We start from the raw sequence: 25,843 nt of genomic DNA, 5'->3' as shown, positions 1-25,843 counted from the left end.
CCCTTGGGGAGCCCAGTCCCACTTGGTAGCTGGATTATCAAGGGCACACCCCAGCATGGTAGCCTGGGCTTAGTCCAGCCCACACTCCAAATGCCAGAGTTGCTCTCAAAGTAGACAGNTGGGGGACGATGCCCCCTTGGGGAGCCCAGTCCCACTTGGTAGTTGGATTATCAAGGGCACACCCCAGGCATGGTAGCCTGGGCTCAATCCAGCCCACACTCCAAATGCCAGAGTTGCTCTCAAAGTAGACAGTTTAACCAGAAACTCCTCCTTTGGGGATCACACCATGGGACAGTGTCCTTGGAGGTTTCTTTGTGGATTAAAAATCCCCTTGGTGTCTGCACACATCCTGGCACTGTGTGAACAAAGGAAATCAGAACTGGGATTTGCTGGGTCGGGTCCGGGAGAAGTTCTCTTTTCCATTGAGAATATTAAGTATCTTTTATTTGTCATTTAATTCCCAATAAAGAGAATGCCTTGGGTTATTCCTCAATTTGATGTTGGTATACATTTATGTCTTAAGGACCAGCAGTTCCCCCATCCTCCTTAGCCTTTAAAAGAGAAGAAACTTCTCCCTAGGAAGGTATTTATTTGTATCCCAGGACAGGGGTGGTCCTGATGCTGCTCATCAGAACTAGTCCATGAGGTGATTGCATCAGCAGGCTCTGAGGGGCTGAGACTGAAGCCTGCCTGCACCACATCCAGCTTCAGAAGGACAGGCAGATGATCCCTTGACCTTCATTGTCTATGAAATGGGGGCAGTGCCACCTACCCTCCAACATCAACTAAGACACCACTTACAGCAAAGCAAGTAACTGCAGAGCACACACAAGTGTACAAACACGTGCTCATGTGTGGTGATATTGACTCAGAGTTGCACATACACAGTGCAAGGTGATATCCACACCACCTGAGCACATGACGCCAGCTCACCACTTTCTATGCCCTCTGCACCTCTTCTGGATCAGAGATGAACCTAGGGGTGCAGTGGGGAAATGAACCCACAGGGATCCCCCATAGTAGACATTACCTTCTGCTGATGTTACCTCCAGGGACGCCTCCGAGGTAATGAGAGACCCTGCAGGGTGGAGAAAGGAAGAGCTCATTGATGGTAGCCCTCGCTTGGGAAGGGCTGGTCCATGGCTTCCTCAGCTCTCAAGCAAAGACTGGAAGCACAGGGCCTAAGTGCAGGCTCCATTACTAAGAGCCAATCAACTGCCAATCCCTCTGTCACCATAATGGCCCCAGGCTGGGCTAGGATGCCGCACGAGCATCCTTTGCTCTTGTTACCCTCCCCCAACCTGCTCTGCTGCCACAGCCTCTATTCAAAAAGTCACCCAGTCCATTCACAGCCCCATCCTAGTCACAAGATTGGATGACAAATAACACCTGGCCGTTTCTATAGCTCAAACACACCCTCAAATGACAAATATTCACCATCACTGAAACATCCCTGAGAACGTGATTCAACCAGAAAAAAGGTGGTTTCCGAAGAAAACTATCTTTTTCAGAATGCAAAACTAAACCACTCACAAAGTGGCTGCATATAGAACCATGCCCCCTTGGGGAGCCCAGTCCTACATGGTGGTTGGATTATCAAGGGCACATCCCATGCACAGAGGCATGGGCTCAGGCCAGTCCACACAGCAAATGCCACGTTCCTCTAGAAGTGGACAGTTTAACCCGAAACTCCTCTTTGGGGAGCACGCCATTGGCCAGTGTCCTTGGAGGTTTATTTGTGGATCAAAGAACCCCTTGGTCTTTGTGCACATCCTGGCACTATGTGAACAAAGGACATCAGCACTGAGATTTGCTGGGTTGGGTCCAGGAGAAGTTCTCTTTTCCATTGAGGATTTTAAGTATCCTTTATTTAATTCCCAATAAAGAGAATGCTTTGCGTTACTCCTCAATTTGATGTTGGTATACATTTGTTTTAAGTTCCCCCATCTTCCTCAGCCTTTAAAGGAGGAGAAACTGCCACGTAGGAAGATATTTATTTGGTATCCGAGGCCAGGGGTGGTCGTGATGCTGCTCATCAGAACCAGTCCGTGAGGTGATTGCATCAGCAGGCTCTGGGGGCCTGAGACTGAAGCCTGCCTCCACCACATCCAGCTTCAGGACAGGCTGATGATTCCTTGACCTTCATTGTCTATGAAATGGGCCGGTAACCACCTGCCCTCCAATATCAATTAAGACATGACTTACTGCAAAGCAAGTAAGCTGCAGAGCACACACATACATACACACACATGCTCATCTGTGTTGATATTGGCTCAGAGTTGCACATACACAGAGCAAGGTGATATCCACACTACCAGAGCACATGACACCGGCATCTTCCCTGTAGCCACATTCGTGGTTATACCATCCGCTGTGGGGACAGCTTGACAGGTAGGGCTCCCTTCCCGAGCAATGCACGTCACCCAAGAGAATGTTTCCCGAGCCCTGACCAAAGTGGGCCCCGTCCAGGGCTGACATGGAATAGCCACAGCCGAGCTGCCTGCAGACAACATTGGCATCCTGGGCATCCCAGCTGTCATCACACACAGTGCCCCAGTAGCCTTGGTACAGGACCTCCACCCAGCCCTGACACAGGTCACCTCCATTCACCAGTCTCAGAGGCAGACCTGCAGTGACACAGCGAGAAGCCCTTATCCTGGTGCTCTTGGCCACCTTGACTTGCATCCCTACCCACCTCACTCCCCCTTCTTCCTCTCACCACCCTGCCTATTTATAGTCCTTCTCCCCACAGGACCTTAAATATCCTTGTTCTTCCATGTTCTGTCTTTGCCCTCCTCTCATTCTGTATTTTCCCCCTGGAGAACCTCATGTACTCTGAGAACTTTCCAGAAGACCCCCAAATCTACCTCTCTGATCCTGACTCAGCCCTGACAGCCCAGCCCTGAGCTCTAGACCAGCATTTTCAGTGGCCTCCTGGTCATCCTATCCCCCACATCATCCCAAACTCAACACAGCCTCTTCCCTCCATTTGAATTAAGGATGTCATCATGCTCCACATCAACCATGCTGGGAACAAGGGCATCATATTCGACTCCTCCTTCTCCTCACGTCCTATATCTAACATCACCAAGGTCATTCTTTCCTTGTCATTCCCACTGCCATTTCACTGGGATAAGCCTTCATCCCCTTGAACCTGGCCTCCTCCCAGCTGAATCCTTAGTCTCTGCTCTTCCTTTCTCTAGTCCATCCACATTCATTGATTCAACCAGCATTGATGGAGTGCTTACTCTGTGCCCATTTCCGTGCTAAGAGGATTCATCAGTCTCCAGGTGGTCTTCAAGTTTTATCTTTACAAAGTACAAATATATTCAATTCAATTCCTTGCTCAAAATGCTTCAATATACTCTCCAGTCCCATCAGGATCAAGTCCAAGAGCAAGCTTTGACCTACTTTTCCAGCCTCCTATCCTGGGAGGGGCTGAAACAGCCTGCTTCCCACCACAGAGCTGGCCATGCTGGGAAGTCAATAAGTACCATGTTCCTGCCTGACACAATGCCACTAGACCACCCACTGGGGTAACCTGCATTGATGGTGTGAGGAAAAGAGGCACAGGTCCTGAGGGGTGCAGCCCACCATCCTGAGAGTACCAGCCAGATCCCGGGTGTGGCTTTTCAATGGTGAGTTTGAGATTATGAGAAACTTGTGGTCACAGAGTGAGAGGCTGGAATGGGATGCAAGGGAAGGGGGCAGGTTGCTTTTTCTCCCACAGGGAGGAAAGGCCAGCTGCACCATCTTCAGGGCATCCCCAAAATACATTCAGGACCTCCCATGCTCTGTCCCTCCCCAGATTCAGGGACATAATCCACGGAGGAGATGCCTGTTCAGACCTGAGGCCTTATTCGGAAGAGCTCCTCTTAGGAGCTAAACAGGCTACCTTCTATGACATCTGCACCTCTTCTGGTGCAGAGATGAACCTAGAGGCTCAGCGGGGCAATGCGCCCCCTCCTGGTCACCCTGTGAATGGTTCTTCCAGAAAAGTGCTCAGTCTCCCTGCCTCAGACTCTCCCTTGCTGGGTGTTGGTCAGAAAGCTGCCTTTCCCAGGCCATTTCTGGATCTCTCAAGTCATGTCTTGGAAAGGGAGGGACTGACCTCAACAGGGCCAAGGGCCCAGGAGCAGAGTCATCCTAAGTGAACACATAGAAGACCCTGAAAAATCAAACTTAGGCACTCTCACTGGAGAGGCGGGGACATTTAGCCAAAGTCAAAGACCAGGACAGGGGTAGGAGGAGGCACCCATCCTAGGCTCAAATCTCTGCCCTGCTACTCACCAGACACATAATCTTAGACATAGAAATATTGACAAATTAGCTAACTGTGCCCTGGTTTTCCCATCTGCAAAATGGGCATAATCATATTACTTACCTCAAAGTGTTCTTGGGAAGATTTCATGACAATAGCACTCACTATGTGCATTAGTTGGGCACTTACTGTGTGCCAGGTGGTATTTTAAGTATTTTTTAAATATATCAATTCATTTCATACATGAAAATCATTTTACGCATGGTATATAGCAAGTACTTGGTAGAGTTTAGTTATCTTCAATAATCTGTCATTATTAGTGAAAAGAAAGGTTGGCTGGGTGCAGTGACTCACGCCTGTAATCCTAGCACTTTGGGAATCTGAGGTGGGTGGATCACGAGGTCAAGAGATCGAGACCATCCTGGCCAACATGGTGAAACCTCATCTCTACTAAAAATACAAAAATTAGCTGGGCGTGGTGGCGCGTGCCTGTAGTACCAGCTACTCTGGAGGCTGAGGCAGGAAAATTGCTTGAACCTGGGAGGCGGAGATTGCAGTGAGCCGAGATTGCACCACTGCACTCCAGTCTGGCGACAGAGCGAGACTCCGCCAAGAAAGAAAAGAAAGAAAGAAAAGAAAGAAAAGAAAGAAAAGAAAGAAAGAAAGAAAGAAAGAAAGAAAGAAAGAAAGAAAGAAAGAAAGAAAGAAAGAAAGAAAGAAAAGGTACTGACCTTTATTTTCAACTATCTCTCCTCACACCAAACTGAAGCTAACCTCATCTGATAAATGACTGAGAGTCAGAGAGCAAGAGGAAGGCGAACGACAGCTGGGATTGATCCAGTGTGCACTTGGGATACGCCCCAGGTCTTGGTACCCACGTCTCCTGTCTCCCCGGCATTCCTGCATTCGCAAGGCGGGTGTTTGCTCTGTGACCTGGGCTGTGCTCAGCCTCAACTAGCCAACAGCAGCAGAGGAGAACTGGCCAACCCCACCAGGGAAGACAAGTGAAGAAAAGGTCTTACCGTAGTCTGTAGTACTTGGGATCCACTCACCTGGAAAGAACGCAAATTCGTCTTAGAAACACTGTTTAGAAATGATTTCCTATGAGTCACAGAAATTGGCTTTCGCTTCACCGTACAATCACACCAGAGGGCGCTGTGGCTCAATCTTGGGTTTGTGTGTCTCCGATGTTCTTGCTAAATGAATTTTGCAATAGCAGATTAAAGCAAGGGGATTGGATATGAGGAGTTTGATCATTTTAGATGTAATGAAGCGCACATGTCTCTTTACTAGGCCCCTAAGGCTACAGCTTATAGCTACAGGATGTAATCTATGCTTGGAAAGAAGGGCTGAACAAGAGAAGACAGCTTAAGCTGGTTGTCCAGTCTGAAATTTGAGTATAGCTGGCATTGACAACAACCACTCGGATGCCCCCTAAATAAGAAAATATGTTAGTGTCACATATTCTGTTCCTTCTGACCCATAACCTGAAAACATTTTATTCTATCTTGAAGCAAATGGAAATCTAGAGATCCCTGGATCTTTATATTCAGTGAGGCCAGACAAGGTCCGTCGGACTCAACTGTAGCTTTTGAGTTTCTTTTTGAGCAGTTCTAACTATACTTGTGAGTGTTGATATTTCACAACTTTTATATATTTTAGAGGTCTTTCAAAGATCAGAGACAATATTTATTCATTTTTTAAAAGGATAAAACTCATTCTATCTTGTAATCATCATATGAATCCATTAGATCCTTTTATAAATCCAAGATTCATTATTGGCTCCTGATTTTATTTTTTCTATATCTTGAAACATTTCACTATTTTGTCATCCAATAAATTATTGCATCATTATTCATCAATTATTAAATAGTAAGAAAATGGTAGAATGGTCAAGTTGCCTAGAAGGAAGATGAACGAGTGAAATAAGTCATAATTCTTCCATGCCCAAAGTATTGTATTATCTTTCAAGAAGATTTTTTTAAGACTAGAGATACTTTCTTCATAGTCTGCTTTTAGCTTTCATTGAATGCAGTTAGGAATTAGAATTTTTTCATTTTCTACTTGTGATAGCAAAGAGAAGAAAACTGACAAAGGAAGATGTTTTTACAATAATTAGATGAACCAGAAGAGGAACATAAAGATACAAGATATAGCACTCCAGATACAAATAATGGTAGAACTGATTGTACAACAAAAGTCTCAGACTATGAGTCCTCAGATGATGATATCCTAGATGAATTTCTCAAATTCAAGAATCCAGGAGCCAAAGATACAATTCTAAGGACAAAAATAAAATACAATACTCTTACCCACTTTGATAGGGATTTCATCACATGATATTTTGCAGCAAGAACTTCAATCATCTTATTTTGCTAGAAAAAAGACCTGTGATGGTATTCTTTTGTCTTTTGTGATGTTTATATACCAAAATCTATGTGATACAAAAAGGTCTGCTATGTTTAAATTTTTATTAACAATCCAACATACTTTCTTTCATTATTCCTTTTCTTTTTACTTCCTGGTAAAATGAGGATTAAGGCATTTGACAGATTATTATTTTATTTTTAGAGACAGAGTCTTGCTCTATTGCCCAGGCTGGATTCAAATTCCTAGGTTCAAGCGAGCCTCCTGCCTCCAGCCCTGGAGTAACTGGAACTATAGATATGCGCCACCATGCCCGGCTCTTCAGATTCTTTGTAAACGTGGGTCCTGATAGCAGTGACAATCATGGTTCAGAGATTTGAATTTCTCTAATGGAACCAACAGGCCAGTGACAGGACTTGCTGTATGTCAGAGAACCTCTTCACCTGCCTCAACAGTCTGAATGTGAGCTCCATGATGGGCTCCCCCAGCTGCCCTGATGGCTTAGGAAGGGGGCCACTGAAACCACGTGGCTACGCATCCCTGAAAATGAAGAAGAAACTCACAGTAGAAACCAGAACATTCATGATGGAACATATCTCAAAATAATAAGAGCTACTTATGATAAACCCAGAGCCAATATCACACTGAATGGGCAAAAACTGGAAACATTCCCTTTGAAAACTGGCACAAGACAGGGATGCCCTCTCTCACCACTCCTATTCAACATAGTGTTGGAAGTTCTGGCCAGGGCAATCAGGCAGGAGAAAGAAATAAAGGGTATTCAATTAGGAAAAGAGGAAGTCAAATTGTCCCTTTTTGCAGATGACATGATTGTATATTTAGAAAACCCCATCGTCTCAGCCCCAAATCTCCTTAACCTGATAAGCAACTTCAACAAAGTCTCAGCATACAAAATCAATGTGCAAAAATCACAAGCATTCTTACACATCAATAACAGACAGAGAGCCAAATCATGAGTGAATCCCGTTCACGATTGCTTCAAATAGAATAAAATAGCTAGGAATCAAACTTACAAGGATGTGAAGGACCTCTTCAAGGAAAACTAGAAACCACTGCTCAATGAAATAAAAGAGGACACAAACAAAGGAAGAACATTCCATGCTCATGGATAGGAAGAATCAATATCATGAAAATGGCCATACTGCCCAAGGTAACTTATAGATTCAATGCCATCCCCATTAAGCTACCAATGACTTTCTTCACAGAATTGGAAAAACTACTTTAAAATTCATATGGGACCAAAAAAGAGCCCACATTGCCAAGACAATCCTAAGCCAAAAGAACAAAGCTGGAAGCATCACGCTACCTGACTTCAAATTATACTACAAGGCTACAGTAACCAAAACAGCATGGTACTTGTACCAAAACAGAGATATAGACCAATGGAACAGAACAGAGCCCTCAGAAATAATACCACACATCAACAATCACCTGATCTTTGACAAACCTGACAAAAACAAGAAATGGGGAAAGGATTCCCTATTTAATAAATGATGCTGGGAAAACTGGCTAGCCATATTTAGAATGCTGAAACTGGATCCCTTCCTTACACCTTATACAAAAAGTAATTCAAGATGGATTAGAGACTTAAATGTTAGACCTAAAACCATAAAAACCCTAGAAGAAAACCTAGGCAATACCATTCAGGACATAGGCATGGACAAGGACTTCATGTCTAAAACACCAAAAGCAATGGCAACAAAAGCCAAATTTGACAAATGGGATCTAATTAAACTAAAGAGCTTCTGCACAGCAAAAGAAACTACCATCAGAGTGAACAGGCAACCTACAGAATGGGAGAAAATTTTTGCAATCTACTCATCTGACAAAGGGCTAATATCCAGAACCTACAAAGAACTCAAACAAATTTACAAGAAAAAAACAAACAACCCCATCAAAAAGTGGGTGAAGGATATGAACAGATACTTCTCAAAAGAAGACATTTATGTAGCCAACAGACACATGAAAAAATGCTCATCATCACTCACCATCAGAGAAATGCAAATCAAAACCACAATGAGATACCATCTCACACCAGTTAGAATGGCAGTCATTAAAAAGTCAGGAAACAACAGGTGCTGGAGAGGATGTGGAGAAATAGGAACACTTTTACACTGTTGGTGGGACTGTAAACTAGTTCAACCATTGTGGAAGACAGTGTGGCGATTCCTCAAGGATCTAGAACTAGAAATACCATTTGACCCAGCCATGCCATTACTGGATTTATAACCAAAGTATTATAAATCATGCTGCTATAAAGACACATGCACACATGTTTACTGCAGCACTATTCACAATAGCAAAGACTTGGAACCAAATGTCCATCAGTGATAGAGTGGATAAAGAAAATGTAGCACATATACACCATGGAATACTATGCAGCCATAAGAAAGGATGAGTTCATGTCCTTTGTAGGGACATGAATGCAGCTGGAAACCATCATTCTCAGCAAACTATTGCAAGAACAGAAAACCAAACACCGCATGTTCTAACTCATAGGTGGGAATTGAACAATGAGAACACCTGGACACAGGAAGGGGAACATCACACAATGGGGCCTGTCGTGGGGTGGGGGCAGCGGGGAGGGATAGCATTAAGAGATAGATCTAATGTAAATGACGAGTTAATGGGTGCAGCACACCAATATAGCACATGTATACATATGTAACAAACCTGCACGTTATGCACATGTACCCTAGAACTTAAAGTATAATAAAAAACTTAAAAATAAAATAAAAAAAGAAACCAGAAACCAGAACATTCTTTCAACAGAGATAGCAAACTAGGGAACATCTGTACCAGAACATCCCCACCTCATTTCTGACATGCCATCCCTGCTCCCACACTCAAGGACAAGCTGACAGATGTGCCTGAGAGAGCCTTCCATTCAACACTCTGCCATTTAAACACAGTCTACATGACAGCATGCAATTCCCACTGCCAGGCCCCAGGTATCCTGCTTAATCCTATGGCAGTCGAACTCATCCAGCTCAGAAACTCAGAGCTCCAGAGCCTTGACAAGGCTCATCCACAACATGGAACAGAACATTGAAGTTGTTCCTGGTTCTGCTGTCCACACACTTTGAATAGACCTTTCTGCACATATTGAGACCAATTTGTAGTCTTCCAGGAATCAACCACATAGCTATAGATTACTCCAGCTGCCATTGTAGGAATGGTGGTAAATTGTCTGAGGGGAGAAGCTTCCACTTGTTTGTTTTCCAGGAAATGGAGATAGGCTGGTCTCTACCACTGGGGATCAGTGTCCGACATAGCTAAGCCATCAGAATGGCCCAACCAGAAGCCACAAAGAGATCTGTCAAGGTATTTCCCAAAGATCTAAGCATTTTCCAAGAGTTCTGGCGCCTTTCCATTTGGACTTAGTCACTGCCACAAATCTCATGAAGGTGAGAAATGTACCTGCTGATGAAGAGCTTGAACATAAAAATAGGCAAGGTATCATCAAGCCAGCCCATATCTACCAAGTAGGCTACTCCAATGATGCTGGGAGAAAAGCCTAAGAGGAGGAGCACTACGGGAAGAGAACCTAAGCAAACATTCATTGAAGACTTACTGTGTCTTCATAATTTCTTGAAGATAATACTGTTTTACTATTTATATATGTTATCGCTTTTAACCCTCCCATAAACCCTGTCATCTGCACTTACAGATGAGAACTGAGGCATAGATGTTTACAGAGTAGGCAAGGACATACAGACTGTAACATCCCTGTCCACCATTTTCCCCTGGACTGCCTCCTGCAAAACCACTGTCTGCTACCAACCCACTCCTTGTGGTTCTAGCTGATGCAAGGAAGGTGGTCCATGCCAACCTACTTTCCATAGCCCACCAGAGGTGGGTCTTCAATGGGAAGTCACCCAGCAGCCTTGACCAAAGCTCCACATTGCTTTACTATTGACTTTGCAGCACCATTCAAGATAAGACCATTTTGATCTTCACTGTTTTCATCTTTAAGAAGGTGGTAAGCCCCCTTCTTCATCCATCACAAGCACACACTCTCAGGCACTATCTTTTCTGCCCTACAGTCTGCCTCTGTCTCAGCACGGTTTAAGGATTTTGTGGATAGAAGCCTCATGTGAGCACTTGCCATGGAGTCTCATTGTCCCCAAGTGAATGGGGACAGCCCGAGGGGATAGTGTGGAGGAGGTAGAGGATGCCACAAAGTGGATGTAGTGGTGGATTGTTCATTGCTTAATGTGTCGGTTCGAGACATGACCAAGAATGAGCTCCCCAGAGATTTCCTCACTGATTATGTCTGCAGACTTGCCCCTGCCCTCTCCCTCCAGATTTAGACAAGGACTTAGAAAGCAAATAAGAACCAAGACTGACCACAGCTGTGCACACACCCACTCTTCACCCCTTTATCCCCAAAGACCAATATTTTCCCGCCACCACAGGCAAGCACCACTTTCAAAACTTCACTGATCAGCAGTCTTTTTCCCTAGAGCTTCAGCAAGTGTATCAAGAACACAGACAGAGAAATGGGACCTCAGGAGAGCCTCCCATCAGAGCATCACACTGGCTAGATACACATTAGGGTAGCTGAGCAGGGAGGAGAGTATATGGCTGCTGGGGGACGGTGGCTACAGTCAACCTAAGTCCTTGTCTGTTTCTTTCAACAGTGCCGGGGGTAAGAGGCAAATACTCTCCTTCCCCACTCTGCCTGGCTACTCCTGCACCTGCTCCCGACCTCAGCTCCCTGTGACTTCCTCAGGGTTGATCTCCCAGATGGGCTGCTCACACTTCTCCTGCTATGCACCTCTGGCTCCAGCACTTTTTACACTTTGTCATTGTGCCTGTGTGATCAGTTGATGCGTCATCCCTGAAGGCAGGGGATGTGTTCCCAAGCTGTGGGCTCTCCTGCTTAGAAGGCTCCTAGGAGGACTGGGGTTTGCCAGATGAGGTGGCAAGGATGTCGAGGCCATTTTGAGAAGTCAATGTTAAAGGTTCAGTGTTACCAATCTGCTCATGAAAAAGTCTTTAATATCAACAGTCAAACTTATGATGTAGCCAAGAACTGTTTGGGAAAATGTAAAAAATTTAAATTCACTTGACAATAAATAAAAGTAGGCAGTACTTAAAGGACACACACACACACACACATACACACACCCCTTCTGTCACTTTCTTTGTAAATTCTAAGCAAAGTAGTGCTTCCAAAATTACATTGCAGACACCAAAGTTTAATTCAGTATTGGGCCATGCAGGATGGTTTCTCAAAGTGTGGTCTGCAAACCATCCTCGTGTGGTTCTATAAAACTGAGGATTCTTGAGCCTCACCTCAGGCCCTCCGAATCAGGGTCTCTGGAGGGAGGAATTCCAAGGACCTATTCGAACAAATACTCCAGTTGATTCTGACGTGCACTGAAGTTTAAGGCAGAGACAAAATAACATTGAAAAAGAACACAATTTATAATCCATTTATGCTGTACTGAAAGAAGTTTCTATTGCCTTTGTATTTCAAGAAGGGACATAAATCAAAGTTTTATTCAGTCCTTATACCATTCATTAAAGTTCAGTGCAGCAGCGTTTATTCTTAAGATATAAATGACTATATAGGATTTTTTAAAATCATAGACTAATACAGGATATTCTTTTCAAAGTGCTTACTGGGTATTGTGAGATGAGATGATTCAGAAGCTGAAAAGAAATAAAAGAAAAATCAGACACATGTGTTTCACCCACAAGAATCCTGACCAAAACACCCACCTTCAAACCAATACAGTGGGCTGTGAACTAGAGTTATAGAGGCTACACATAAATCACCATCAACAGATCTATAGTCTGTTTTTGAAATGTAATTCAAATTGATAACAATTTCCTGAGTCTTTAGCATATACAAGGTGAAATACTAAACCAGCCCCAGGAAATGTGGCGATTAAAAAAAAAGGGCTCTCAATATCTTAAAAATAAGTTTAATGAAACACTGGGTAATAACTTGTACATTTGCTCCTGTATATTTCCTGCTGAAGATACTTTGTTATTTTACTAAAATACAATCAACCCTTCATCACAGTGGAAAAGCAGATTAGGCTTGTGCACAAATGTGGGACTCGTTGCTTTTCTTATTTCTTTGAAAAAATTAGCCCATCCAGCTTGTATTTATAGGCCTGAGGAGTTGAGTTTGAGAGCTTTGAATTAATTTGCTAGCTTTCAATGAACTGAATGAAATTGCTAAAAGTTCAGATCAGCAATTACTTGGTCATTTAATTCTAAAAAGTCAAGTGATGTGTTGACAGAGACAATGGGCAATGAAAATGCCTTTTCTTTCCCATAAAATGACAGAGATAATCATTTATTGAGACTTCCTACCTTTCATAAGGTTACTGGGAGAATTAAAGGGGACAACGCAGATGAAATTCTCATCCTACTAACTGGCACAAAGTCAGCACACCGCAAGGGTTAGGTACTATAGTAATATCAATGATGATGATGACTGATTGTACAATTTCTACCACTCAGTGTTTTAAACATTTCACCTGTATTATCTCATTTTGTCTTTATGGCAACTCGTGATGGTAGGGCTTTTCCTCTTGGCTTATAGAGACGTAAACTGAAGCACTTAGAGGTAAAATAAGTTACCCAAGATATTAGTATTATTTCCATTTTCCTTTTGGAGAAACTGAAGTTTAGGGAGGAATAGGTATAATGACTATTATTACTCTGCCCTGTGCTACACATTTGCATTATCTCTTGGAGGCCCAACTGAGCAGATGACACCAGCATCTTCATTGTGGCCACAATTATGGGAGAGCCAGCCATTGTGGGGGCAGCTCCACAGGTAAGACTCATATTCTGAGCAGCGTATGTCATCCAGGACAATCGGCCCTGAGCCTTGGCCAAAACCAGCCACTTCCTGGGGCTGACACAGCCGAGCTGCCTGCAGACCACGTTGGCATCATTGATGTCCCAGAAGTCATCACACATGGTGCCTCAGGAACCATGGTACCTGACCTCCACCCAGCCCTTACACCGGTCACCTCCATTCACCAGCCTCAGGGTCAAATCTAGAGGGAGATACAGAGACTTCACTTCTCTGTCCCTTGCCCTACACTGTGAGCAAGGACCCCAAAAAGAACTGACGATCCAAAACCCAGATTTCTCAGCGCGTTTTCCTGTTTGAACTTAAGCTCGACTTTCCTGACTCTTCAGTAGAGTTTGGCCAACCTTGCGTCTTGACGGGGCCTGTGTGGCATCATCAGTTTCGAGTTCCACTGTGCCTCTGGCCTGACCTTTCAAGTAAGGTTCCAATTATGAAGAACCTGTCCTGCCCACGGCAACTCCTTTTCTCGCCAATGGAAGTGCCCCACGTGAGCCCAGCACTGTGATGGGAATTACTCCAGATGGGCTCCCTTCAGAAAACAAAATAGCCCTCCAGGTATCACTGGGAGAGCTAGGCTTGCTTCTAAGGTGCCTGTAACCCTGCGCTTCACACTTCCACACTCCTGATACCTCTTCTCCCCAGTCCCTCATGCCCCAAGCTGCCAATCTCGAAAGCTTAGTCATGGCAGATGATTTGGGGCATCTGCTAACACGGGAACCTCAGATCATGTACAAGAGCTTCACACGTATCATCTTAGCTCATTCTCCACACAACTCCATGGAGAGACTGAGGCTCAAGAAGGTCACCCACTTGCTCGTCAACTGACTCGCAAGTGACAGAGCAGGACATGTCCTCAAGCTATTGCTCTTAACCATTTCACGCTTCTGCCTTCTGCTATATATTTGTTAACATTTGAAACATTTGACCCAACTCATGGCCTATCCTTTTGTACAAACAGGTGCTCACATACACACACAGAACTATAATAAGATGAGGAAATACTGAGTGGAGGCAGTTATCATTTGAAGTATTAACTAGGGTAGAAGTTTCAAGATGTGTTGCAAATTCTAGAAAAGAAGAGAAAAAATAAGGGATTATATCGAAAGGTCCTCAGTTAGATGCTGCTGTACTTATGTGCCTCTGCTGCCCTGGTGACTGGGTGCAATCCCCCGGACACCCAGTGGGGCAGCCTGGGGGCAGAGATCAGAGGCAGGAGGTATGCATAGGCAGGGGTGGGCATGGAGGCCCAGGACGTGTCAGCTGGAAGGAGGAAGGGGCTGAAGGGCCCAACATTGGTGACCCCATTAAAGGAGGTTCTCCCTGCCCTATGTCTAAAATGTAGCAGCAGTCGGATGCAGTGGCTCACATGTGTAATCTTAGCACTTCGGGAGGCCAAGGCAGGAGGATTGCTTGAGCCTAGGAGTTGCAGACCAGCCTGGGCAACATGGCGAGAACTTGTCTCTACAAAAGTTAAATAAAATAAAATAAAATAGCCCGGCATAGTGGTGTGCACCTGTGGTCCCAGCTACTCCAGAGGCTGAGGGAGGAGAAAGGCTTGAACCTGGGAGGTCGAGGCTATGGTAAGCCATGTCTAGGCCACTGCACCCCATCCCTGGCAACAGAACAAGACCTTGTCTCAAATATATATATAAATATATATATATATATATATAAATATATATATATATATATCAGAACAAGACATATATTTGAGATGTACACATATATGTCTATATATGTATTTTCTTTTAAAACAAAACCCAGCAGGATCTTCTGCAGCAGACCCTCCTGATTCCTTGGGGGTAGTCTTGGGCAGCACCACTCCCCAGCCCCAGAGCTTAGATATAGCATTACCAGTCATCACCCGAGTCTCCTGAAAACCAGTTTCTGTGGCGTGTCTCACGCTTACTGCTGCTGAAATTGCAAAGCAAAAAGGCCAAATGAGAGGTCATCTAAAAACAAGAGTTAGATCTGGCACCCTTCTTAATTCGAGCAGGAGAGGGGGGCAACACTACATTTTAGTTTGGGGGTTCACTGGGTTTGTCACTTGTTAATTAAGTCACTCAGTGAATATGGAATAATCTCTGACTGCTCCATGAAGCATTAAACGTCAGGGAGAAAAGAAGGAATTTGTCCTAAAAGGTAAGACTCAGCCCTCCGGAGCTCACAGGCCACTTGGGCAGACACAGCTTGGTGCCTGATAACTTGGTTTTGGCCTAAGCGGGGCCCAGAGTAGAGAAGTAGAAACATCAGAGGGAGCAATTCACGGGGCCCCTCTGAGCAAGAACTACCCAGAGAAGTGGATATTTCACGTAGGTTTGGAAGGAGATATAGACATGTGTCAAGAGAAAATGGGGTAAAAATAGGATTGTCAGATAAAATACAGGATGTCCAGTTAAACTTGAATGTCAGACAAACAAGAAATACTTTTTAAATGTAAGTACGTCCCAAATATTGCATGGGACAAACTTATACAAAAAAATTATTTTGTATCCAAAATTCACATTTAAGTGGGTGTCCTGTATTTTTATTTGAGGAATCTGTTAACTCTGGATGAAAGGTACCCCAGAGGCGGCAGTAGGCAGGAAGCTCTCTTCACCGACCTTTAGCTAAACCCCAGCCAGGTCAACTGAAGCCCTTCAACCTCTGTAACCTGCTGAGCACTAGTGTGGGTGGGCCAAGCACATTTGGCACACCTGGCAGTTTCCACTCCAACCAACTGCAATGTGTGGTCATCTAGAGTCAGATGTGAGTCCCAAACGTACTTGTGCCAGCGGTACTTGGCATGAAATTAAATTAAATATTAAATACATTAATGAAATATGGGTGCAAAAAGAAAGATGTCTTTCTATAAAGATAAGGCAGAATGCTTTTTAGAAACTTATTCAGTAGAAGAAAGAAAATAAAAATAAGTAGAAGAAAGGAAAATAAAACAATAGAACTTTTGCACTTTTATTTGCTTTGCAAATGTTTTTAATGCCAGGTTCCTCTTTAGAGAAACTAAAATTAGAAATAATAGATAATGCATAGTGGGTGTGGTTTATGCCAGAAAAGCATTGCAGAACTACTGAAGATCCCTGCAGAGAGAAATGCCTACATCAACAAATTAGGGAATCAATGTATGGATGACATGTTTTAAGTTAAAACGAAACATCTAAAGTGTGTAGATCCTATTTTCTGATTTCCCGTTTTAAACAACTTTTTTGAATAACCCATCAACTACCTGTCTCAGTTACATTAGAGAAGAGTTCTTCTTAGGCCGGGCGCGGTGGCTCACTCCTATAATCCCAGCACTTTGGGAGGCCGAGGCAGGTGGATCATGAGGTCAAGAGATCGAGACCTTCCTGGCTAACATGGTGAAACCCCGTCTTTACTAAACAATACAAAAAATTAGCCGGGCATGGTGGTGGGTGCCTGTAGTCCCAGTTTCTTGGGAGGCTGAGGCAGGAGAATGGCATGAACCCCGGAACCAGAGCTTGCAGTGAGCCGAGATTGCGCACCACGGCACTCCAGCCTGGGCGACAGAGCAAGACTCTGTCTCAAAAAAAAAAAAGAAAAGAGTTATTCTTGAGAAATGATTCTCACAGTGGGTTCCAGGAAGCATCAGGCAGCACCTGGGGACTTGATGAAAATGTGAAGTCTTAGCCTCACCCAGACTTACAAAGTCAGGAACTTCAGAGGTGGCACTCAACACTGTTTTCAGAAGCACTCCCATGATTCTAACACACACTAAGCTTGAAAAATGCTGTTTTACAGCATGTGTAAAGGGAACGGTAGCAGCAATGTTATTAGTGTGGTAAGGAAGAATTCATTTACAACCACATACTGAGCTGTGGCTATAATAGATGCTCTTCCACCAGGCGGGGAGAATATTGAGATTATACGACGCCTCCACTGCCCTTTGGAATTAGGCTCTAGTGAGTGAAACGTACAGATAAGCAATTAGTAGCTACAGCAAACATGCAGGTAAGCAAGTAGAGCATAGCAAACTAAGGGCTCCAATGGACGGATGTTCAGGAGGACAGCAAAAGGTCACATGTGATTGACCCTCAAGTCAATCACTGAGCTATACCAGGCAGGATGGGCAGAGGAAAGCCAGGCGAAGGGGAAGGTCCAGGTTAAAATTAGCACTAAGGAGGCAGAGACACTATGAACGAACTGCTCCTTCAAAACAACCTCCTAAGAATTAAGCTACAAACTACAAAACTTCTTGAGCGCCTCATGGCAGACAGAGAAGAACCAGGTTTCTGGATGGTGACACTGAGCATAGAAATGTTGATCATTCAAAACTAATTCATAGGTTTCATATAATTTTTATCAAAGGGTTTTTCTTTGTTTGACTAGTTCTTTCAGAAAATAATTCTAAAGTTCACCAGGACAAATGAATAGGCTAAAAATAACCGATACATTCTTGAAAAATAAAAAATACTGACAGGGTAGGGTGTTAGGAGGATGGAAATGGGATGGGAGAACCTGAGTTCCCCATGGACTTGGGAGGCAGGTGACTGGGGTTCAAGTTCTAGACCCGCCATGTATTTTTTCTCTGAACACAGACAAGCCATGCGACCTCCTCAGTCTTCGTTTCCTCATTTGTAAAAGGGTGATTATGCTACTTCATAAGGTTATTGTGAAGACAAAATCAGAAAACATAAGTGTTTAGTACAGTGTTTGCCACGTAGTCAGTGTTCAAAAACATTTGCTCAAAATTAGTAAAATAAAGTGAGATAAACTAAACTAAAGCTATAAAAATTAAAATATAGAAAAAACCTAAGTCAGATATAACTCACACCAGAAAGTAAAATAATTTTCAGAACTCAAGAACTATTTTTTAAAGGCACAAAAATAAGAAACTAGTTACATTTTTATCTGATTCCTGTTAGAAATTTCTAGATTTAAAATCAATAGAAGAAATCAGCTGGGCGTGGTGGCTCACGCCTGTAATCCCAGCACTTTGGGAGGCTGGGGTAGGTGGATCACCTGAGCTCAGGAGTTCAAGACCAGCCTAGCCAACATGGTGAAACACTATCTCTACTAAAAATATAAAAATTAGCCAGGTGTGGTGGTGGGCGCCTGTGGTCCCAGCTACGCGGGAGGTTGAGCTAGGAGAATTGCTTGAACCCGGGAGGCAGAGGTTGCAGTGAGCCAAGATCACACCACTGCACTCCAGCCTGGGCAACAGAGCAAGACTCCATCTCAAAAAAAAAAAAAAAAATCAATTGCAGAAATCACAAAGAAAAACAGCAGTGTATTTAATTACATAAAAATATAAAATATGTGTGCAGAAAAAAATCAAGATTAAAAGGCAAACTACAAACTGGGAAAATATTTGTCATCAATATAATGGCAAAGTATAAGTATCCCAAATATATAGAGGTTATATAAATCAATAAAGAAGACACTAACTTTCCCCAAAATTGGACAAAATACATAAGGAATTCAAAGAAAGGAGTACAGATGGCTTAAAAATGTTCACTCTCACTGTAGACTAAGAAATGCAAACTTAAATGACTCTATGGCATTTTTTCATCCAGCAGTTCAGCCAAGATTTTTGAACAGTAACTTCAGAGCTGGTGAAAGTGCAAGAATTGCTACTCTTGTTTTTTCCTGGTAGAAGTAAGAATCACTTCTGGAAAATGATTTATTAATTTTTTTTTTTTTTTTTTTTTTTTTTTTGAGACAGAGTCTCACTCTGTCACCCAGGCTGGAGTGCAGTGGCACAGTCGCAGCTCACTGCAACCTCCGCCTCCTGAGTTCAAGTGATTCCCATGCTAACAAACAAACACGGGTACCTTCCTACTGAGTTTACTGCAGGCTTTATCTGGATTTCACCAGTTTTTCCTTTTCTGTTCCAGGATCCAATCCAAGAGTTCACATTACTTTTAGGAAGCTGCTTTTGGATAAAACATGAGGAAAATGTCTAGAGTAGCAACACTAAATGGTTCTGAGGCTCTGTCCATGTGCCAGACACTGCATGGGTTGGAACATAACCCCCATTTATAAATGAGTAAACTGAGACTCGCAGAGGCTCCACAGCGGGCAAGTGGCAGAGGAGGGGCATTGCTGGGGCCAGCCAGTGGGTACCACAGCCCTTCCTGCCCAGCACAAACCTGGGCATTCTCAAGAGTTTGTGTGAAGACCAAAGCTGACAGGTGCTTGCCACCTTGGTACTTCCAGCGCAAAGCTCTGTGACCAGGCTCCAAGCACTGAGTAAGATGCCACGGTTCAGTTCATCACCTCAGCTCCCTACAAGGATCAGCAAGGGCCAGTGGGCCAGAGTTGTCATCTGAATGCTAATGAATTTGATCCAGATTCAAGCCCTAACACAGCCACTCACCAGTGCTGTCTTTGGACAAGTCAATAACCTTTCTGAGCCTCAGTTCCCCCACCTGAAATGTGGAAATAATTGTTCCTAACTTCAGGAATGTTAGCAAATTTAAATAAAAGAATACGGGTCCATTTCAGAGAGCATGAATTCCCACCTCTGAATGGCAAACACAGGCCTGCTTGCACATGTGTGCGTGTCTGTCCATATGCATGCACGTAACATCATGGGCAAACTACAAATTTCCTCAATCCAACAGCACTGCTGCCTGTTGTTCCTTTGTGGATAAAGACAGGGTAATTCACTCCATCTGCAGTGGCTGACGCGAATTCCATGTCATGGTTCAGAGACAATCTGGAGGGTGAACTCGGTACTGACAAGAGCTGGGGCTGAGGACGCAGCCTCCCAGTTTCAGATGCTTCTGATGGAGGCAGGATGAGGATGCCCAGTCTCCACTCCCCTGAGGTCCTGGGTCTGGTGACCCCCAGCCCCTCCACACGCTCATCACAGGGCGTGGGCCTGCTCCCTACCACCCGGGTGTGAGGGCTGGATTTTGGGGTGCTGCTTTCATGAAAGCAACCTCCCAAATGAAACTTAATCTTCAATGCTTCCCCCACTGAGCCTAGGGGGAGAGTGAGAGTTCTGGAAGTTATCTGAAAATTAGGTGATTTTTACCGTGTCTCCTGAAATTCATAAATCTAGCAAAAGGTGACACAAAAGAAAAAAAAATGGCAGTAGGAAATATAGAAGAAGGAAGAAAGAAATGAATAAAGAGAGGAAGAGAAAGCAAAAGGGAGGGAAGAAAGGTAGGAAGATAGAAACAAAGGGAGAGAGAGAGAAATAGGGAGGAAAGGTGATAAGAGCTGCCTGATAGATGAGGAGAAAGAGTGAGAGAGAAAAAGAGAGAGGGAGGGAAGGTGGTAATAGCTGCCTGATAGATGAAGAGAAACAGAGAGAGAGAGATAGAGAGATAGAGAGAGAGAGAGAGAGAGAGAGAGAGAAGGAAGGAAGGTGATAATAGTTGCTCAATAGTTGAAGAGAGAGACAGAGAGAAAGGTGATAACATCTCCCCAATAAAGAGAAAGAGAGATGGAGAGAGAAACAGAGAGGAGGGAGGAAGGAGGAAGGAAAAGTAATAACTGCCTGAGAGATGAGAGAGACAGGAAGATACAGTGAGGCGGGCAGGGTCAGAAAGGCAGAGACAGAAACAGAGGGAGAAGGAGAGAGAAAAAGTGATAGCTGCCCAAAAGATGGGAAAGAGAGAAAGATACAGAAAGAGAGAAACAGAGAGGCAGACAGAAACAGGGAGAGAGAGGGGAGAGAAAAGGTGATAATAACTACACAATAGATAAGAGAGAAAGATACAGAGAGAGAGACAGACAGAGGCATAGAGAGAGGAAGAGAGAGAGACAGAATAGGGAAACTGAGAATCACTTGTTCCCCTAGTATCTCTGCAAAATGCCATTGAGATTCAGCAATCAGCACACTCTGCCGATGGCTCTCTCACGTTTATCATCTGACTCTAAGAACATACAGCTATGCTTGAGTGACTGGGCTTCAAGTGTTTGTTTAAAGCTGTGCATGACAGACAAACTTGGAATTCCAAGACAAACTTGGAATCTTAATGATTTTGTCTGTGCTCAATTACTTGACCTGATTTTGCTCGGCAAATATTAGCCATCAAGCCAGACACACCTGTAGAAAGAAGCCGCATAAAGGGCATTTACAGTGGGAATCCTTTCTGTCCATTTTCATAGCACACAAATTGTGTGTTTAACCAATTGCTGCAAAGTTTGAGGGCCTCTTTAATAATACACATCCACCTTTCCTGAACTTCAGGGATTTTTCTAAGACCAATCAATCATTCCTTTAGTTGAATGACTTACTGAAAACATTGACATAATGACTGGCTTTTTCTAACTACAACCATTTATATTTCTCAGCCAGAAACAAAACAAAAAAGAGCCATTCCTCCCGAATACCTGCAAACAATTAGAATTATCAGCAAAGGGCTACCTACTCTTTGATATAAAACTTCCCTTGAAATGGAAACCAGTATATATAATTTGCCATGATTGAGTCTGCAAGAGAGAAATTAATGAATATAATAATTAAACGTAATACCTGTAGATAGAACTTGTCCCCATAATAGACATATTTCAAGGATGACCGTGAAGATCCCCATTTTGCTGGGTTCTTAATTGAATAGAAAATCCTTGACATTTATAGGTACCTAGCTAAAAGGAGGTGTGTCCTCTAGAGTGGCATATTTCTACTGCTGCTATAAATCAATATAAGGAAGTGAGGGCTTTTGCTAACAGTCAATGGCTAATCTGTGGGAAAAACTTAGGTGTGTTTGATTGATTGCCATATGAACAATCTGGCTGTTGCCCAACTGCAAACGCACTGACATAAGTGAACAATTTCCAACTTCCTTCTAGGTGAACCTCGAAGACTCCTAAGTGTTTCCTGAATATGGGCTTGATTTTAATCTTGGGGAGTTCAAATTAACCTGTGGGAAGTTTGCCCCAAGGTTTGGGGCAGAACAGGATGTGGGCTGCTGAGCAAATACAAGACACAGTGCCAAGGGGGAAAGAATCTCTTTGGGATGGTTTTTCCTGGCAGGACATTCTCTCATCAGCCCCTGTGCAGTGCAAGTAACCTCACCTTGGAAGAATGAGGATGACATGAGTGTGGATGTGACCGGAGAGCAGAAGGCATGAGGGATGATTCCATGGAGACCATGAGTCCATAATAACTTTGGCCACAGTCTTCTGGGTCTCACACTAATTCCACAACAGGAGCTGAGAAACACATGACCTCAAACTGAACCACCTCCAACCATTTCCACGGCTTTGATTTCTTATACTTGACATGCACATTGTATGACCCTCGGAGCTTGGCAAACCCACAAAACCTGCCCCCAACCTCCACCTACACTGCACACAATCCCCCTCATTGGATTTGCTATGTAAATATCACTTCACTCTTTGGGACCCTCAGAAGTCATCACCAGAGTCTGACAATCCCCCCACACACTCTACTGAGAAGGTTGCCTGACATTTATTTTTTGGAAAAGACACTTGATGGCCAGTAACTCTTAGTTAAAGGCAGGCAGTTTTCCAGGACTTGCCTCTGTTTTCCTAGCCTGGATGAGCTGTGCCCTGCTTCTCAGCTGAGAGGCTGAGGCCATCAAATGACACTTGGCTTCTTTGCCATGCACTGCTCATCAGTAGTCTGTGCTGCATTCTAGAAGGGTACCATGAACCCATGTCCTGTGTCAGCCACCAGTCAGAATTTAGGGCTGGAAGTCTGCCTTTGGCTTCATCCAGATGAAAGTTACATTCAATCTTTGATTTCCTTTTTAATCCTACAACTCTTCCTGTTGTTTCCAGGTGCCTCTTCACCCCTTGAGGAGAACACGAACACAGAATAGGCTGACTGTGTTTCATCCTCCTACTTTCAGATCAGCAACTGATAAGCACTGAGTGATGAGAGAACAGGGTTACTCACCCACCAGGGAATGCCCAAGACCAGACACATGCTGGATTCCTCTTAGAAGGGGATTGTGATGCCTTGGTTCCTGGAGTGTTGGACTGAGAATGATTATGCAGCTGGGTCTGGGATCCTCAGAGTGTCATGACAGATTAGCATTGTCTGCCGTGAGCGCAGCAGGGAAAGATGATGGTAAGAATACTCAATACCTGTGAACGGGAAGGGGTAATAAGTGTCCTTCCGAGAGTGTCATGACAGATTAGCATTGTCTGCCGTGAGCGCAGCAGGGAAAGATGATGGTAAGAATACTCAATACCTGTGAACGGGAAGGGGTAATAAGTGTCCTTCCGAGACAAAAGCAGACTGCCTGGTCTTAGACCTGCCTGGTGACAATTTCAACAGGGGGTAGCAAGTATTAGTACAAGCTACTATGAGAACGTAAAGAAAAGCATCTAAATCAGATGATGGAGGCCATCCCTCAGAGATGGTGGCACCAAACAGTCTTGAAATACCAGCAGGGGTCAGCCCAGCAAATGAGAGTGAGAAGACTGGATGAGGAATAGGAGAGATTCTCCCAGCTGTGCAGGAATGGGGGCGGGGAGCCTTCCCCTCCAGGAAAGCGTGATGTCCCAGCTATCTCTCAGCTTGCCAGGGACACCCTTCTTGAGAATGTGTGGGATTTTCTGAACTGTGCAACCTCCCTGCTTTTGTTGTTTTGACCGCATCCTTTGTCCACGCTGGTTAGCAGAAAAGATCCTAAGACAATAAGGGCTTGTGAGCTTTTTATTCAGGAGACACCAGGAAGAAGGAAATGGTGAAGGCTAGCTGTCATTTCAAAGCCAGCCCAGGTAGGCATCCCAGGTGGGAAATGGGTGACATCAGTGGAACAAGAAGGATGTGGTGGTCCCGGGCGTGCGGGCAGAAGACAATGGGGTTGAGGGCCACCTGCCAACACTGTGTGGGTCCTCGGGCTTCACCGTCAGGTGCCCCATCTTGTCCCAAGGCCATTTTGTGGCTCCTAAGACACCATTTAGAAAGGTCTTTCCTTGGAGGAAGAGAAGGGTTCTGGGGGGACAACCCCTTCCAGCAGCAGCCGCTCCCAGAGGACCCTCATCTTCCCCTGCCTACTGGTTAGAAGCATCTGCTTAAACAGCATGGGGCGGAAGACCACAACCACAAAATTCCATTTGATTCATCCCAGAACTGCCATGAAGAACAACAGGAAGCAAGAGAAGCCCATTAAAGCTCAGAGACTCAGCGCCCAGGCCCCATTTGCAAAGCACCTTCCCCAGGCAATTTTAAGCGGCTCCTCACAGCACACTCCAGGAGGTCGGACCAAGCCCCTAAATCCCAGCACCAGAAGACTGGTCTTCATGGGGAAGAGCCCCCTACAAGGGTCATATGTGGCTTTTTATTTATTTATTTGAGTCTCGCTCTGTCGCTAGGCTGGAGTGCAGTGGTGCGATCTCAGCTCGCTGCAACCTCCACCTCCCGGGTTCAAGCGATTCTCCTGCCTCAGCCTCCCGAGTAGCTGGGACTACAGGCGTGCATCCCCACACCCAGCTAATTTTTGTATTTTTAGTAGAGACAGTTTCACCATGTTGACCAGGATGGTCTCGATCTCTTGACCTTGTGATCCACCTGCCTCGGCCTCTCAAAGTCCTGGGATTACAGGCGTGAGCCACTGTGCCCAGCCATATATGGCTTTTTTTAAAGCTACAGAATCCTTTCCTAAATTGGAATTCATGGGGAAGCCCCAAAACCTAAAACAGGGCAGTGGAATCTCCTGACTGTGGTGAGGGAGTCCCCTTCCAGGCCCCTCCCCTAGGGCCACCTGCCGTCAGAGCTGAGGATTACCTGTGGGTGGCCAAGCCCTCCCTTCATAAGACAGGGCACTGAGAGGCCCAGCAGGGCCCCTGGGGCTGCCAGGCACACATCTCTGCCACGAAGCTGAGCTGGGGTCCCAGGCAGACTTCCCAAAACAGGCCGTTGTTCTCCGTTTTCTAAAGATTCTTTCTACCCACAGACCAGTGCCCTGGGAAGCCAGAGGAAGATGGAGATCAGGAAGGCAGCCCAGGGCCCCTCCCGCCTCCCACCTCTGAGGGTTCTCTGATTTCTGAGCCAGGAGCCGGTGACCTGACAGAGAGATGAGGAGGACAGAAGGACGGGAACCTGGTGGGAAGGGTCGGGGCTGTAGCACCTTCCGGCAGCTGCTGATTGCCTTCCAGTCCCTGCAACCCATAATTTGTGTGACCAGAGCTCCCCTTCAGGTGTCAGTCTGACCCCAAACTCTAATTGTACCCTCATTGAGTAGCACACCGTAATTGTACCCTCATTGAGTAGCACAATGTAATTGCTAGTCATTGTTATCGTTGTAACAATCTTTTGACATTGTGGATTTGATATTTATAATGTCACTCATTTTTGTTGCTCAGAGAGCTGGTCTTCCCAATCAGGTTACAAGGGGACCCCTTCCTACCCTCCTTCACCCACTCCCCCTTGCCCCCACCACCCCACACCTCTCTGCTGGGCT

General features: G+C 44.7%; 1 protein-coding gene across 1 annotated transcript in view; it reads right to left on the bottom strand.

Annotated features, from left to right (window-relative positions):
• The window catches only part of DMBT1 (deleted in malignant brain tumors 1), a 75,158-nt gene extending 53,158 nt beyond the window's left edge, over window positions 1–22,000 (bottom strand). Inside the window, 7 exon segments of the mRNA XM_025395559.1 lie at window positions 1,031–1,078; window positions 2,316–2,627; window positions 5,140–5,215; window positions 13,377–13,514; window positions 13,516–13,537; window positions 13,539–13,677; window positions 21,940–22,000. Coding sequence (XP_025251344.1) covers window positions 1,031–1,078; window positions 2,316–2,627; window positions 5,140–5,215; window positions 13,377–13,514; window positions 13,516–13,537; window positions 13,539–13,677; window positions 21,940–22,000 — 796 coding nt within the window.
• Window positions 22,001–25,843: the final 3,843 nt, after the last annotated feature.

This window comes from Theropithecus gelada, chromosome 9 (genome assembly GCF_003255815.1).
Source record: "Theropithecus gelada isolate Dixy chromosome 9, Tgel_1.0, whole genome shotgun sequence".
Taxonomy (NCBI): domain Eukaryota; kingdom Metazoa; phylum Chordata; class Mammalia; order Primates; family Cercopithecidae; genus Theropithecus; species Theropithecus gelada.
The sequence above is the reverse complement of the archived record's forward strand: the minus strand, read 5'-3'. Positions and strand labels throughout refer to the sequence as shown.